Source organism: Mauremys reevesii, linkage group 4 (genome assembly GCF_016161935.1).
Source record: "Mauremys reevesii isolate NIE-2019 linkage group 4, ASM1616193v1, whole genome shotgun sequence".
Taxonomy (NCBI): Eukaryota; Metazoa; Chordata; order Testudines; family Geoemydidae; genus Mauremys; species Mauremys reevesii.
Window position 1 is genome coordinate 141,694,061 of NC_052626.1, and position 14,770 is coordinate 141,708,830.

General features: G+C 52.3%; 1 protein-coding gene across 6 annotated transcripts; it reads right to left on the bottom strand.

Annotated features, from left to right (window-relative positions):
• Nucleotides 1-9,991: 9,991 nt before the first annotated feature.
• MED19 (mediator complex subunit 19) lies at nt 9,992-14,599 on the bottom strand. Of its 6 annotated transcripts, none has more exons than XM_039535420.1 (5): nt 14,344-14,599; nt 13,159-13,415; nt 12,841-12,937; nt 12,603-12,717; nt 9,992-11,745 (listed from the first exon to the last, which is right to left on the bottom strand). In XM_039535420.1, the coding sequence occupies exons 1-5, from the start codon at nt 14,576-14,578 to the stop codon at nt 11,580-11,582; spliced, it is 870 nt and encodes a 289-aa protein (XP_039391354.1). In that variant the 5' UTR covers nt 14,579-14,599; the 3' UTR covers nt 9,992-11,579. The 6 variants fall into 6 exon arrangements, with proteins under 6 accessions (XP_039391354.1, XP_039391355.1, XP_039391356.1 ...); XM_039535421.1 differs by having other exon boundaries at nt 12,603-12,697; nt 14,344-14,594; XM_039535422.1 differs by lacking the exon at nt 14,344-14,599 and adding an exon at nt 13,967-14,068.
• Nucleotides 14,600-14,770: the final 171 nt, after the last annotated feature.

Sequence of the window (14,770 nt, forward strand, 5' to 3'; positions counted from 1 at the left end):
CCCCTCCAGGCTTGTGTGGTTTTTGTTTCATTTTCCTAGGGGGAGGCGTTGTCTCCTTTGGTATCTTCCTTTCCCATTATTCCATCTAAAAGAAGGATCTGCAGAAAAATTGCCTAAGTCTTGAAGAGCCAGAAGGTCAAAGAATTAAGCTGAGTTGCCAAGAGAAGTCTCCAGAAGGTACATGAGTGGGTCCTCACGCTGTGTTCTGAGCTGTGGTAGCAAAGGGGAAGGCCTGCTTGCTAATGAGGCATAACTGCTAGCAGTGGTCAGTTCCTTGTTACCTGCTGGTGTGTGAGGAGTGGGAAGACAAATTGACTTTGGAAACTATCAGTGAAGGGCTGAGTAAGGCTCGGGTGAAGGGCAGCTATCGATGAGTCTGAGAGCTTGCAAGTAGGGCATCTGCATAACCTCACGACGGCGAGGGCCTGGCTGTGAAAGAGGCAGTGCTGCACTTCGGGGAAGGTGGAGGCTGATGGTAATGATAGAGATGGGAAATAAGGGCGCCACCCAGCCCTCCCCACTTGATCTATTCCATCGAATGGTAAAGGAAAGTTTCATATCCAGAAAACCTGCCTAAGCAGCAACTAGAGCTTCAAGCATGCCTAGCACACCCAGCAAGCCCACTGTGTAACCAGGCATAGGAGCATGCTAGGCTCTATCCAATCAGCAAAACCCTTCAAGATAGCAAAAGGTTCCTGCATGAATAGCCAGGTGCTATGAGTACTTAGGCAGAGGTTTCCAGATAGTATCTATCTGATGAAGATTAAAGGCCTTCTCCCTCCCTAATTTCAAACCTGTGGGTCCCTGATCATTACCACAGAGTCCCCAGATGGCATCCCTCAATTGAGCTGTTGGGTTTAGCTGAATCAGGAAGAACTGCTGGAAATACACTCTCAACAAATAAAGCCATTGAACCTGAGCTACCATCATAAGGGACTTATCCAAATAGGTCCTGAAACTGTAAAGCTTCAGGGCCTTGGATCATCCTGGATCTCTGAGATCTCAAATGCTAGGCAAGTTCAAACCAGTGCCTGGTACTGATCTGTTAGTGGACGGTTGTTAGTTGTGGACCTTGTGGTAAAATGGGTCCGAGCGATGGATCTCCAATTCCTGGTGGGGGACCAGCACTGTCAGTATAAGATGTGGTCATTGTGGGCCGGTGTCAGCACTCCATACATTCAGGTCCACACACTTGGTTTCAAAAGCCAGTGCCAAGTTGCTACAGCAAGTGACGCAAATATACAAACACGTTCTTATCAGCCATGGTTTTCAAAGAGACCAACTGGGGGCACCTTTAAAAGGGCCTAAATTTCAGGAAGTGATAAGCACCCACCCTCCAAAAATCAGGCCCCATTTAGATGTCTCCATTTGGGCTCCAAAAATCTCTAGACACGTATGAAAATGTTGGTCAAGTGTGTATATAAAAAAATCGATATTTCATCCCAAAGCAGTAACAGCCTTAACTCGAATGAGTTCTGGCTTGCTGTTTGGTTAATGCACATGCCTTACCTTGATTTTGGTATCAAAACATTTTCTTTTAAGAGAGATTATGGGAAATATCAATATATAATGGATTCTTCTAGTGATTGCACACGTCCATTCCAATGTAGGGATGTGTGTATGTGCACAGTCACTGGAAGTTTTGCCCTCGGTGGTATCTGTCAGGATGGCTCTGATGCCCTGTGGTGCCATGCGCTCATAGCACCAATATGAAGGGCACAACCGAGCCCGCGTCCCCTCAGTTCCTTCTTACCGTCTGTGACTGGTGCTGGGACTGTTCCCCTTGCTGGGGCGAGTGTCTCTCTGAGAGAACGGTGCATCCATCCCATCAGGCAGTACCCAGTCCAGCCTCTGGTACTGAGGCCAGTGCCGAGCTTCAGAAGCCAGTTCTGTGGGATCTCGTCTGTGCAGACGGGGAGGAATACCCTCAGCTGTTGCAAGCTTCCTCTCCGAATGAGGCTGTGTCAGGGGCAAGGCATGTCACCTCCCCAAGACGACTATAAGGCCCACCAGGAGCTACTGAAGAGGGTGACCTCAAACTTGGGCTTGCAGGCAGAGGTAGTGAAAGAATCCTCCCACAGCCTGGTTGACATTCTGGCCACAGCATGGCTGCCAAAAGTAGCCCTTCCCCTCAATGAGACCATTATGGACCCAGTGAAAGCCCTGTAGCAAATCTCAACTTCCCTTAACCTCCACTTCAAGAAGAGCTGAGAGGAAGTACTTGGTTGGGGTCTGGAACAGCTTCCTTATGAGGAGAGATTAATAAGACTGGGACTTTTCAGTTTGGAAAAGGGATGACTAAGGGGGGATATGATTGAGTTCTATAAAATCATGACTGATGTGGAGAAAGTAAATAAGGAAGTATTATTTACTCCTCATAACACAAGAACCTGGGGTCACCAAATGAAATTAATAGGCAGCAGGTTTAAAACAAACAAAAGGAAGTATTTCTTCACACAATGCACAGTCAACCTGTGGAACTCCTTGCCAGAGGATGTTGTGAAGGCCAAGACTGTAACAGGGTTCAAAAAAGAACTAGATAAATTCATGGAGGATAGATCCATCAATGGCTATTAGCCGGGATGGACAGGGATGGTGTCCCTAGACTCTGTGTGCCAGAAGCTGGGGATGGCTCACTTGATGATTACCTGTTCTGTTCATTCCCTCTGGAGTACCTGGCACTGGCCACTGTCGGCAGACAGGATACTGGGCTAGATGGACCTTTGGTCTGACCCAATATGGCCGTTCTTGTGTTCTTATATGCCTGTCCAGGTTTATGAGTTCCTCTATACTCATCCCCCCTCTTTCCAGATCCTTAGTGGGGTCTGCAGCCACGAAAGGGAGAGGCAAGGTCTGCAGGGGATGACTCCTCAGGCAAAGGACTCCAAGAAGCTGGAGCTTTTCAGTAGAAAAGTTTACTGGGGGGCTGCACTCCATGTTGAAGTTCAAGGAGTCGCTTCCCCAAGAATCCAGGCAGGAGTTGTCAGTGATGGAAGAAGGGAAGTCAATAGCCAGGGCTTCATTGCGGATGTGGGAGATTCAGTGGCCAGGTCCATAGCCACCACAGTAGTAGTCTCAGGCATGAGGTCCAGCAAACCCTTCAAGGTCTCCCCTGCGAGGGAGCTTCGCTCTTTTCAGAGCAGACTGATGCTAAGCTCCATGGGCTCAAAGAATCCAGAGTGACCCTCAAGTCCCTGAGTTTGTATACCCTTTTTGCTCATATCAGAATGTGGTCAATATATTATTGGATGCTGTGAGTTTATACATCCAGTTGAGAGAGTCTTCACATGTTTGTCAGCATGCCTCAGGACATTCTGGATTCACTGAGGTGGTGGACGAACAGATCAAATGTTCTCCCAGGTGTGCTATTCATCCCCCTTCTCCATTGGTGATGATAATATGAGACGCATCCAACATGGAATGGGGAGCCCATGTGTCTCAATTTACAGTCAGGGGCTTTCCAAGAAAAGACCACACACATCAGTGTGTTTAGAATTAAGAGCCATCCATCTGGTGCTCAGATCATTCCTCGTATACAATGGAACATGGTGCAGGTATCAACAGACAATATGACTGCTATGTATTATCTGAACAAACCATGGGGAGCTCGCTCGTTCCAGTTATATGCCGATTGGTGTATTCTGCACGAGATCTATCCAATGGCCCTGTATTTAGCAGGGGAAAGCAACCCTGCCAGCAGGTCGTCTCAGCAGGGACAGTTCTCAAATTCATGAGTGGTCCCTGAAGGATTGAGTAAGTCAAGATATCTTTTCCTATTGGGGTCAACTCGAGGCACACCTGTTTTATGATGAAAAATGCCCCATCTTCTGTTCAAGAGCTGGGAGGAACCGTCAGTTCCTTTCAGATGCCTTCCTTCTACGTTGGCGAAAGGGCCTGCTGTATGCTTCCTCCCCGCCATTCAGAAAAAGGAGATGGAGATTTGGCAGGACAGGGCAAGCATGATTTGGATTGCTCCAGCTTGGCCAAGACAGCAGTGGTATACAAGAGCTGTGTCATATGTCAGACATATGGTACATGTGTCTTCCACTGTCTCTGGATATTTTGTCACAGCAACGAGGCAGGATTCTCCATCCAGACCCACAGTCTCTTCATCTAACTGCATGGGCCATCAGACTTTGCCTAGTTATGAGTAGTCATATTCTTCCTTGGTACAGAATGTTTTGCTAATTTCTATCGACAGGACCATGTTACCAATGTAAATGACTAGATTTGAGAAAGAAAGAGAGAAAATCTGATTCTCCAGCTTCTATACCTTGTGTTCTGGAGTATTTAATGTGTATAAAGTCTGAAGGATTGGCTAATCCTTCTTTTAAGCGTTCACCTGACTGCTATTTCAGCTTACGGTGATTTGGTTAAGGGTAGATTGTTTGTACGTGATTCTGTCAAAAGGTTTATGAAGGGGATGTCTAATATATATCCTGCTTCAAGGGATCTTGTCCTATCTTGAGTCCTTAATTTGGTATTATCTATATAAGCTCACCCCTTTGAACCCAAATTAGAGTGTTCATTATTTTAATCACTATTACATCAGCCAGAAGAGTGAATGAACTACATGCTCTGAGGGCTGACCTGCCATTTACTAGTCTTCACAGAGATAGTGGTTCTTAGACCTGATCCTACGTTTTTTACCAAAAGTAGTGTTTGAGTTTCACATCAGTCAGGTAACTAATTTGCCAGTTTTCTTTCCCAACCTTCATGCTAGTAAAGTGGAGCCTGCGTTGTAAGACAATCTGTTAGGTTGTAAGACAGCTCTTGTTTACTACTTAGATAGAACTAAGAGTTTTAGGATGTCATCCAGACTGTTTCTTATGCTAAGATTCATATGGGTCTTCGCTTGTCTGCTCAGTCTGTTTCCAGATGGGGTAAGCAATGAATTGTGTGATGTTATGCGTTAGCTCAAGTTCCTGAGCTGCCTGTAGTATCCGTGCACCTTCCCCTCTTTCTCAGAGTCCTATCCTAGTCTCCTGGGTTGGCAGTGAAAGGAATTGAGGCGGCAGCGGGTGCAGCACCCCCTTTTAAAGCCTTGCCCTCGGAACATTCAGAGACATTGAGGAGTAGGAGGGGGTGCACATGCACTCTAGCAGGCACTGCTTGGAGAAGGTTCTACCATAAAGTGCCACCAGGCAGCTTGATACCCATAAGTATGGATATGCAGAGTCATCAAAAAAGCTCCGGTTACAAGTAACCTTCATTTTTTCATCTGTAGCTCAAAGGATTAGCATTCCTAGGGGCTCCGATCTTGGTAATACAAACCAAGACAAGATTGTGGATGCGGTGCTGTCTTGTATTGGCCCAACTTCTGTGGGTGAGACAAGCTTTTGAGTGCCACAGAGCTCTTCTTCAGCTCAGTGTAAGCTTGAAAGCTCTCTCACCAGCAGAAGCTGGTCCAATCAAAGATATTACTTCACCCAACATGTCTCTGATATCCTGGGTCCAACACAGCTACAACAACACTGTGTAAAATAATAATGTGTGTTTCTATGGTTGAGTGGATAAGCCATGGGTCTAACAGCAAAGATCAGGGCTCTACCACAAACCTCCTCAGTGATCTTTTCAGTCATTTATTTTTTGTTTATCCCATCTGGAAAGTGGACTCGTGCACATTCCCGTTCGGCCAACAGCGAACGTAGGAGGCAAGTATCTCAGCTTGGGTTGGAGGCTGCTAAGAATATTCTCTCACCTGGTTTTCTCCCTGCTTTCATTGACAGAATTGTGTCCGAGTTTTCAAATAGGTGGCAGTTTCTTAAACTCTTAACTATTCTGCCCTTGAAAACTTGCCTCTTTCATAAGCCAGCGTCAGTCCACCTCTGTTTCAAATTGTGGGTGTCATGTGACTCTGTTGGTTGTAGGCATGGCAGAATTAGCAGCAGGGACGACCCCAGGAAGGTTGCAGCCCATGGCTGTAACTTTTTATGGGAGCTATGGCATATCTGTACAAGAGGCCATCCTCAGTGGCTCCAGACCACACAGCTCCCCATGCCTTTAGCAGACCCTTGGACATGCACTGACTTGGGAGCACTTGAGATATGGAATTACTGCCTAAATTCCACCAGTCCAAACTGTAGTGACCACAGATGCACCTGCCCTGGGAATTAGGAGCCTACTCTTGGGGTGCAGGATCTCTGCAGGAATCCAAGCATCCTGGCACAGAGGTGGCTCCTGTCTGTGCTTTGGGCATAGGTGTGCCAGAAGTCCTGATTCAGTCAGGTCAGAGTCTCATAGACAACCTGTGAGGGATAGGTTCTCTTCTGTGTTGAGAAGCGATGGTGGTGGGGCACTGGAACCTGGCTCCCCCAGTAGGTCCTAAGTGTCAACCTGAAGGAGAAGGAAGAACATGAACCCAGCCAAGCCCAGCCCAGTGGTGATACCCCCCAGGTGTGGCATCTAGGTCAAGCAGGTGGCGAAGCAAATCACTCTGTGGATCACCCTAAGGACTCTGGCTGCCATGCCTCTGAACACCGCTGCTCTTTCTGCAGCCCTTTGGCGATGGAGGTCTTTCCCATCCTCTGGGAAAGGACTATCATGTATTCTCCTCTGGTAGGACCCTGACAAATCTTTGGAGAGAGACAGACTCCAGGGTCTTCATGTCCCCACATGGGTCAGGACAAGGCTGGGTGCACTCACGTTAGAGATGGCCAGAGCCCATTCCATCAGGTGGACTATTCTGTGCATTCTGACCCCAGCTCACTATCTCTGGGGGACTGGTCCTCACATAAGTTATCTGTATAAGGTCATCAGTCCTGGCTGTTCTGTGACTGGACTCATGTTACTAGCGCAGTCCAAGCAGAGTATCCCAGAGGAGCACAGAGTTTTCTTCTTAAGTCTATGAACTAATTTCCAATGCTCTGTGCACTATTCCTATCTAGGATGTTTAGCAACAACCAGTCTTGTTCTCAGGCTTGGAGTTGGAGCTTGGTTTAGGGTCAATGTGCATCAAAACCTCTTGCCTGCTTAGAAATGGTCAGAGGTTGGGAATAAAGCTTGTGAGCTGGTGTGAAGCAGCTGTAACACATCCCTCCCATGTGATTGGGTTGCCTTTTGGCTGTGAGGGCTAATAGGGCTGCCCTTATTGAAGTCAATGGTAACCCCCCCCGCCCCACTGTGATGTCTGGCTACTATTTCAACTTTCCATACTGTAGCCCGCCAGCCAGCCCTGATTGCCCAGCTACTTGTCATCGGATTGTAAGGTGCTTATTGGAGAGAAGTGTGATGGGGATATGGATGCAGCCTTTGCAAAGTGTCTGAAAGCTCTTGATACGTCACAACTCAAATGTCTCATGGGGTAAGTTTTCTTCAGTGTCAATCTCCTTGGATCATAGGGATCTTCCTCCCCTACACTGGACTCCATGGAGATGCTGCTATCCTGGCCTCCTCCAATATTCCTTCTTGCAGCAGTGACCACTTCACCTCTGTGGCTTGTCCTGCAGTGTTGTTCCCATCTCGGTGAGGTCCTTCTCCACAAATTAATAGCAAAGGGCCCCTCACTTGTGATGTGGTGCAGTCTATGCTAAACATTTTAGAAGGGCCTATTGCCTGTCCAGGCCCACTGGGGAGGATCTTTCCATACAAATGAGTGGATTCAGCTTAGGTAGGTAACTTCTGTATGCAGGTGGCATCTGAAACCAAGGCACAGGCTCACTGTGGCTGGGAGAAACCACTGCACTTTGATGGCAACTGTTCAGAAAGGAGCAACAGCTATGAAAATGAGGTTGAAGCAAGATACCAAAAGAGATTGAGATACAAGTGGAGGATAAGACAAGCAGAAAACACTGGACACACCCTTTGTTTGCCCTCTCCCGAACATTGACTTTATTCCGTGTGAATTGCTGCTCTGCGATAGGAGTGGCTGTTTGCAGTAAACATATAAATGTTCCTAGGCTCAGATCTGTGCCCCCTTTTGATCACTACGGCTCACACCCTCGTTTCTGCTGTGAAAAGCTGGCGGGCTCGATGCAGGAGAACAACTTCCTCATTCATTCATTGTTTGTAGTAGGAACTGACTAAAACCACCCTTGTGCTTTCCCACCTGCTCCTTAGGGTGTGTGTGCGGGGGGGATGTTAGGATTTTTGGCTGTCACATTACAAGAGTGTTAGAACTTCCAGGCAGTTTGGAAACCTGAGTGTCAGGGTCAAATCTGCTCCCACACGTGCGTAGCCAAGTAAAGGAAACCTTTCTGCTATTCACTAAAGCAAACAACCTTTTCCCAGCAATTGTTGCAACCCGACTATCCCCACCGTGTGCTGTCAGGAACCTGAGTGAAACTGGCAATGAGCAAGCGAAAGCAAAGTAGCCACAGCCAAGCTGAGCACCATGCAAATAGCAAGAGAGAAACACAACACGCTAATGATTGGGGTGGGCGTTACTTCCCAAGCAAAGGAAACCTGGTCACTGCACCTATGGTCACCCCTCCAATTAACCCTCCCAACAGGAGGGGAGACAGCTCTAGCCCAGGTCTACAGGCAGGGTAGGATGTGGCAGAACGGGGCTCCACCTGCATCCCTCCCTCTCATCTGTGTCCATGCCTAGTGGCTGAAGCTGAGTCAGAAATGGGCCGGGGGGTTGGCAGCTCTGAAAGTGCACCCCTCTCCCTTGGCAGAACAGGGATGACAGGTGCATAAGCCAGCCCTAAGGAGCAGAGATGGGTAAGTGCTAGAGGAGCCTCCCGGGGCAGGGAAAGGCAGTCAGTTCCCAACTCTGTCTGGTGGGACTGCAGGGTAATGGTGCAAAGCTGCCTCTCCCCAAAGCTGCTGCCATGCCAGGTGGTAGCCAGGATCCAGTGAGGGTCAGGCAGAGCATAGGTAGCGAGAGAGCCCCCATACAGTGCATGAGACAGCAGGATGCCATGGCTGCTACTGGGAGAGCTCCACCCAGCTCATTAACCCTGCTGAGTGTCCTCGTGGGTGGTGGCCAGCTGGGCATCTATGTATTGGCCTGTCTGTAACCAAAGCTCGGCTCTCCTGTGCCTGTGGATATTTCAGCCAGGGAGGTGCCGGAACAGCTTCCTCAAACTAGGACTGTAGGGGGAGAGAAAAGGGGGCTGGACCCTAGGGATGGAAATAGGGTACCTCAGTGGGTGCTGGGGGAGGGGGAACAGGCAGAGATAATGTCTAGCCTCAGCAGGAATAGAAAGGATGCCCTACCAGGGGTGGGGGGACAGACAGAGCAGGGGGCAGCAGCTGGCCCCTTTGCACCTGGGCCCCAGGCTGTACCCCTTCTTCCACTGTAAAAGCAGGAGAGGAACCCAGCTGTGCCCCACCCCCAATCCAGTTCCACTTGGGGTAGGAGGCTGGAATCTCCTGAGCAGCTCTGCTCCCTGCTTGAACAGGGCTGGGGCAAGGCAAGGGTGACCCTATTGCCTACAGCTGTGTGGGATGGTAACTACAGCCAGGGAGTGGAAGTCAGGACTCCTGGGTTCTGTGCTGGCCTGTGTGACTTTAGCCATGTTATCATTGTGCCTCAGTTTCCCAAGCAAGCACACTTTAATACTTGGGAGCAAAGGGCCGGGGGTGCATTGGCCTTATGGGTCTCACGGGAGAAGGGTTGTTGCATTGCTCTGGGGCACTGCCCAACAGTAAGTGGAGCTTGCTGTTTCTTTGGGCCTCTCCCATCTATGCAGTTAGCTAGGCAATTCCCCAGCTACCCTCTCTTGCCAGGGGAAGCTGTTCGCCATCGCCTAGATCCTGCAGTGGAGGGACGGCAAAGGCTCAAGCCCCCCGCTACCCTCCTCCAAGACAGCGGCAGTCAGTTCAGCCAGGCCCTGGAGCCTTGGGTCTGCATGAAGGAATTGGATCCAGGCTGCACTGTAGTATTTTGCAGGGTGCCTGATGAACACAGCTGTCTGGGTCAGACAGCATCTGATTCAAGGGAGTGGAGGCAAAGGCCACCCCATAGCTGCTGGGGTGAGGCTGAGCTGCCACCTGGGGTGGATTTCTGGCCACTGCTGCCTTCTGAGGTTGCAGCAGTTGGCTCACAGCGGGAGTGGCTCACAGCTGGCCCCAGTCTATCATCACCCCTGGGAAGCAGGTGTGCACTGCACTGCCCTACCCCTGCATGCATCCAGCTTAACCCTGCAGGCTGTGCAGGGACAGGGTGGGTGGAGCCACCACGGAGGAGAGGACCACAGGAAAGGGCTGGCGCTCCTCCTGCTTGAACGCCCCATGCATGGCAGGGCCCATGGTTCCTGCAGGAAGGCAGCAGTTGCTACCCCATGGAGATGGCCCTGTAGGTGTGAGCCAAGCACAGGCTGAGGGTGCATTCTCCCTCCCCCACCAAAAACCCAGGTGCAGCAGTGGTGACACCGCCCCCTGCCCCCACCCTGTAGCTGGCACAGAAGAGAGGCACAGGCAGCTTTGAGGAACAGCTAGGAAGCCCAGTCCAGAGAGAAGGGGCCCAAAACCTGCTGGGACAGGGGATCCCCACCACAGGAGAGTTCCCCCTGACCCCTGTGCATGCAAGATGCTCCATGCAGAGGGTGTTGTGAGCTTGTTCTGCTTCAGGCTAGTCCACCTCCCACTGATGTAAAACACATGGCCCCTGGGAACTGCTGGGAGTCAAGCCCTGAGAAGCAGCACAGAGCTGCCAGGCCTCCACTGTGCAGCAGTTCCCTGCAGGAGGAGGAAGGGAACTACAACCACCGCTTAAGGCCCCAGCCACTTTGCCCCCTTAACAGGAAGAGAAGCAGCTCAAAGCCTGGCTAGGGTGGGAGGGTTCCCAGGGGCTGCACCTGGAGCCAAACTGACTGGGGCAGCTGGGCATTCACTACCTTCAGCAGCAGAGCAGGAACAGCATCCTCCGGCCCTGGGCACTGCAGCACCATGTGGTTTATTTAGGGAAGGTAGTGCCCCCTGCTGGCCTGTTAGGCCAGTGAGCCCAGCTGGCCAGGGCAGCAGAAAACAACAGGCTGTCTCTGTCCCCTCCTACTGCTGTGAGACTTGGGCTGTTAGCTCCTGGCAGCCATACTAGAGCCAGAGCCCTGCAGCAGAACTGCCCGCCTGAACCCAGGAGTCTGCTCCCCATTGCCCGGTCAGGCTGGGGTCTAATTAATGCCCTGGAGACTTGTGAGCTGGACACCTGCCCCCTTAGGAAATAGACGCGGCCCCTTCCTCCCCCCTGCTCCACACAGCCAGGAGGCTGAGCTCTGCCCATCTGGCCTGTTACCTGCTTCCCACAGCCCAGGCCCCTGCTGAAATCTATGTCCTCAAGGCTCACTCTGCTGGTGGCTGGGCCAGCACCCGCTCTGCCCCGCCCTGCTGCCCTGGCCCAGGGGTGGGGAGCCAAGGCCTAGCCAGGCACAGGCAGTGTGCAGGGCACTTTCAAACAGAGCTACCGGCGTCTCCTCCAAGCAGAGATTTAATTAAAACATGAATAAAAAAGAGCCTCTGCTACTGAGAGGATTATTTGGTATAAAAGGGACGAGCAAGCCTTAAAGGCAGCAGCCAGTGCCCCCTCTCCAGCTGAGTCTGTGCTCCCACCAGGCTGATGCCCTGGGATATCTGTACACACCGGGGCCCCCGGTGGGGCAGCCCAGTTCCCCCCTGCGAGCCGCTCTGGGGTATTCCTAATGTCGCCTCCAGCGCCGCTCTCCCCAGCACTCAGCAAGTTGATGATGGGCGTCTCCCTGGAGTGATCCCAGTGCCACGGTCAGAGTTGGCGGCTCACCGGAGGCTGCTGCTGCTGCTGGCTTGGGAGCTGCCCACGCCTGGGTGCTCTGGGCTGTGCCGGTTCTAAGTCAGACAGACAGACAGACCGACCCCTGTGAGGATTCACAGTGGGGCTATGGGGGTTGTGAGTCAGGACAGTATTCCTCAGCCCAGGGACCAATCAGAACAAGGGGGGAAAGACTCAGAATTTTTGGCCTCAAGTGTTTTCCAGCCCCCGAGTGGGGTTTCTATATGTACCCACTTGTCCCCCAACAGCATGCGATTTCCACAGCAAATGTCAGTTTCCTAATAAAAATCAAACACCCCCAATATTTCAGCTTTGGTGTCTCATGTCTCCAGACTCCCAGCCAGACTAAATCTCCCATGGTGCACCATGGCCAGGGACTCTCATGGAGTGAGAGAGTGGTGCATCATGGGAGATGTAGACTGACCAAGAATCCTGCCCTATAGAAGAGGGGGCATGAGGCACCTGAACTACAACTCCCAGGAGCCACCACACCAGCATTTCTAAATCAAAAATATTTGAGTCTTGAGTTTCCAAAAAAACCTACCTCCTGCCCTCCAAGGAGGGGTCACACCCACACAGTCCCTACCCCCCACTCTCCCCAGGGAGGGATCACACCCACACTCAGTGCTCACCCACCTCTGAGGGGGTCTCTCTCTCACACACACACACACACACACTTTTTCAGAGGGCAAAAGCCTATTTTTCTGCCCACTCTAGGTGGGACCACATGGATCACCGGTGGCATCAGACCCCATCTCTCCAGGGCCGTTACATTAGGACAGAGGCTCCAGAGCAGGGGGATAACCAGGAGGGAGTTGGATACATTTCAAGTCCTGTCCCTCCCCAGTAAGGTGAGCATAGCCAGGCTGGTGGGGAAGTGAACCAGGAGTTCTTCCCCCTTGCTGCCACCTACCTTCTTTTTCTTCTTCTCTTTCTTCTTCCTCTTCCGCTCCGGATCCTCCTCCTTTTTCTTCTTCTTCTTCTTGTGGTCAGAGTCTGAGGGGGTTTCTGCAAAGAGAGACGTAGATCTGCATTCAAGTGAGTCCCCTCCTGGGAGATGGGGGATGGTTGGCCTAGCTATGATGTTACTGGGGCCTGCTGCAATATGTCTGGGAGAGGGGATTGCTGGATTTGTGGAGTGCAGCCTTTACCTGGGGGAACAGGATCCTGGGTGCGGCTCTGCTTGTGCTTGTGTTTATTTTTCTTCTTGGGTGGCTGGATGTGCATCAAGCGACACTGTTCTGGCAACTGGAAAAGACAAAGATCAGGGTAGGTGGGGGTGATGGAGTTTTTCCAAACGTCACCTCCCTTCCCGCTACATATCACCTGTCAACCAGCAATTGTCTTTTGTTTTCTCAGCAGACCTCTCTGCATCATCTCCCCCAACCCAAACCTCAGACTTCCCCCCCTTCCCTGACTCTAACCCCAAAGCTACCCTCCCACTCCCAGCAACTCTCGGGGAAGCTCACCGGGCCGGCATGCAGGCGGAATCCAGTCAACATGGTGCCAGTGATGGGGTTGAAGGAGCTGCTGCAGATGGGAGGCTTCTCAATAAGGGAGCGCAGGCTGCTGTTGTCATGCGAGCCCGGCAAGTCGATCATCCCTGGCAGGTCAGGCAGAAAGTTGCTCAGCTTCTCCTTCACCTTCTTGCCGCAGAATTTGTTGTAGGAATGTTCTAGGTTGTAGTGTGTGATCAGGTTGGTGCTGCCCGTCAGTTCCATGTTGCCTGGGAAGGAACCAGGAGAGCAGCGCTTTAAAGACACCCAGCCTTGCTGAAGGCAGCGAAATGGGGCTGTCTGCACACAGGACTGGGAGCCAGGATCCTGCCTTCCCTGCCCAGCTCTGCCACTGACTTCCCCTCTGGCCTTGGGCAAAGTCACTTCAACTCTCTCTCCTTGGCACTTGCCTGGCCCAGCACGGCCGTGAGGCTCTGTTAATGTCTGTGGTGCACTGGCTACAGGCAGAGCACAACTGAGCCCGCACTGCTCAAGCCCGGGTGGCGATCCCCTCCGCTAAGGCCGGCTGGGGTCGGGGCATGGCAGCACCACGGTGGGCAACGGAGCCTCGCGTGCCCAGCTGGCAACGGGGGAGAGGAGCCGGGATTTAACCCCACAGATCACGGCCCAGCCCCCGGGGGAGCCTGAAGGAGCAGCCAGGGCCGTGGGTCTGTCAGTGAGACCGTAACACGCCCCCGCCCCCACTCGGCCCCTTCCCCGTCCTCCCCACCAGCAGCACTGGCTCGGGGGCAGAGGATTCTGGGAAATGGCTAATGCGGACCCTGTTGGGAGCAGGCTCGCGCCCCCCCGCATCCCCCACGAACTTTATCCTCCCATTGGCTACGAGACTCCCATCTCCCCGACTCTTCACAAACGTCTTATTCCATCCTTATTGGCTCGCAGAGCTGCCAATCCACGCATTCATACACACTGTCCCCGCCCCCCGTAGGTCTCTGCCTTCCCCATTGGCAGAAGGGACTAACAATCCAAACAGGCCCCTCAAGTCCCGCCTCCGCTGGCCCGTCTGTTTTGCCTCTTGGGCTGGGAAAGCAGCCCCAGCCATAGATAGGCGGAGAGAAAGGCCAATCAGAGGCGTCTGAGCGACGCGATTGGCCAGCCCCCTCAGGGCCGCCCCCACGAGCCCCATTGGCCAGGTACCTGGTAGCTCCCGCATCAGGTAGAAGGGGCCGCTGGCAGCCGCGGCCTTGCGGGCGGCGTCCTCCGCGGTCTGGGGCGCGGCGGCTGCCGGGGGAGGCCCGGCGCCGGGACCCCCCGGCTTCCCCGGCCCGAAGCCCAGCGCGGTAGCCGCGGCAGGAGGCGGCGGCTCGGCCCCTCCGAAGAGAGCCGAGAAATTCTCCATCATCCCAGCATGCCCCACGCGCTCTCCTCCCATTGGCCTGGTCCCTCGGGGACGTGACCATCCGCCTCGTCCTCATTGGAGGGCGGCCCATCGTACACATGTCTCTGATTGGTTAATCTCTTTTTTACTCCGCCCAATCTCACGTCCCTGCGTGTCTCTGATTGGACAAAAAGGTACATGGACTCAGCCCTGAGGAAATTGGTTTTCTCCCTTGCGCACTATGAT

Bases quoted from the DNA above. Each gene is read 5' to 3' on its own strand.
- MED19 (XM_039535420.1), bottom strand. From the start codon at position 14,578: ATGGGAGGAGAGCGCGTGGGGCATGCTGGGATGATGGAGAATTTCTCG. The intron at 13,416-14,343 runs GTACCTGGCCAA...GTTCCTTCCCAG, and splicing joins CCTGATGCGGGAGCTACCAG to GCAACATGGAACTGACGGGC. The intron at 12,938-13,158 runs GTGAGCTTCCCC...TGTCTTTTCCAG, and splicing joins TCCGCCTGCATGCCGGCCCG to TTGCCAGAACAGTGTCGCTT.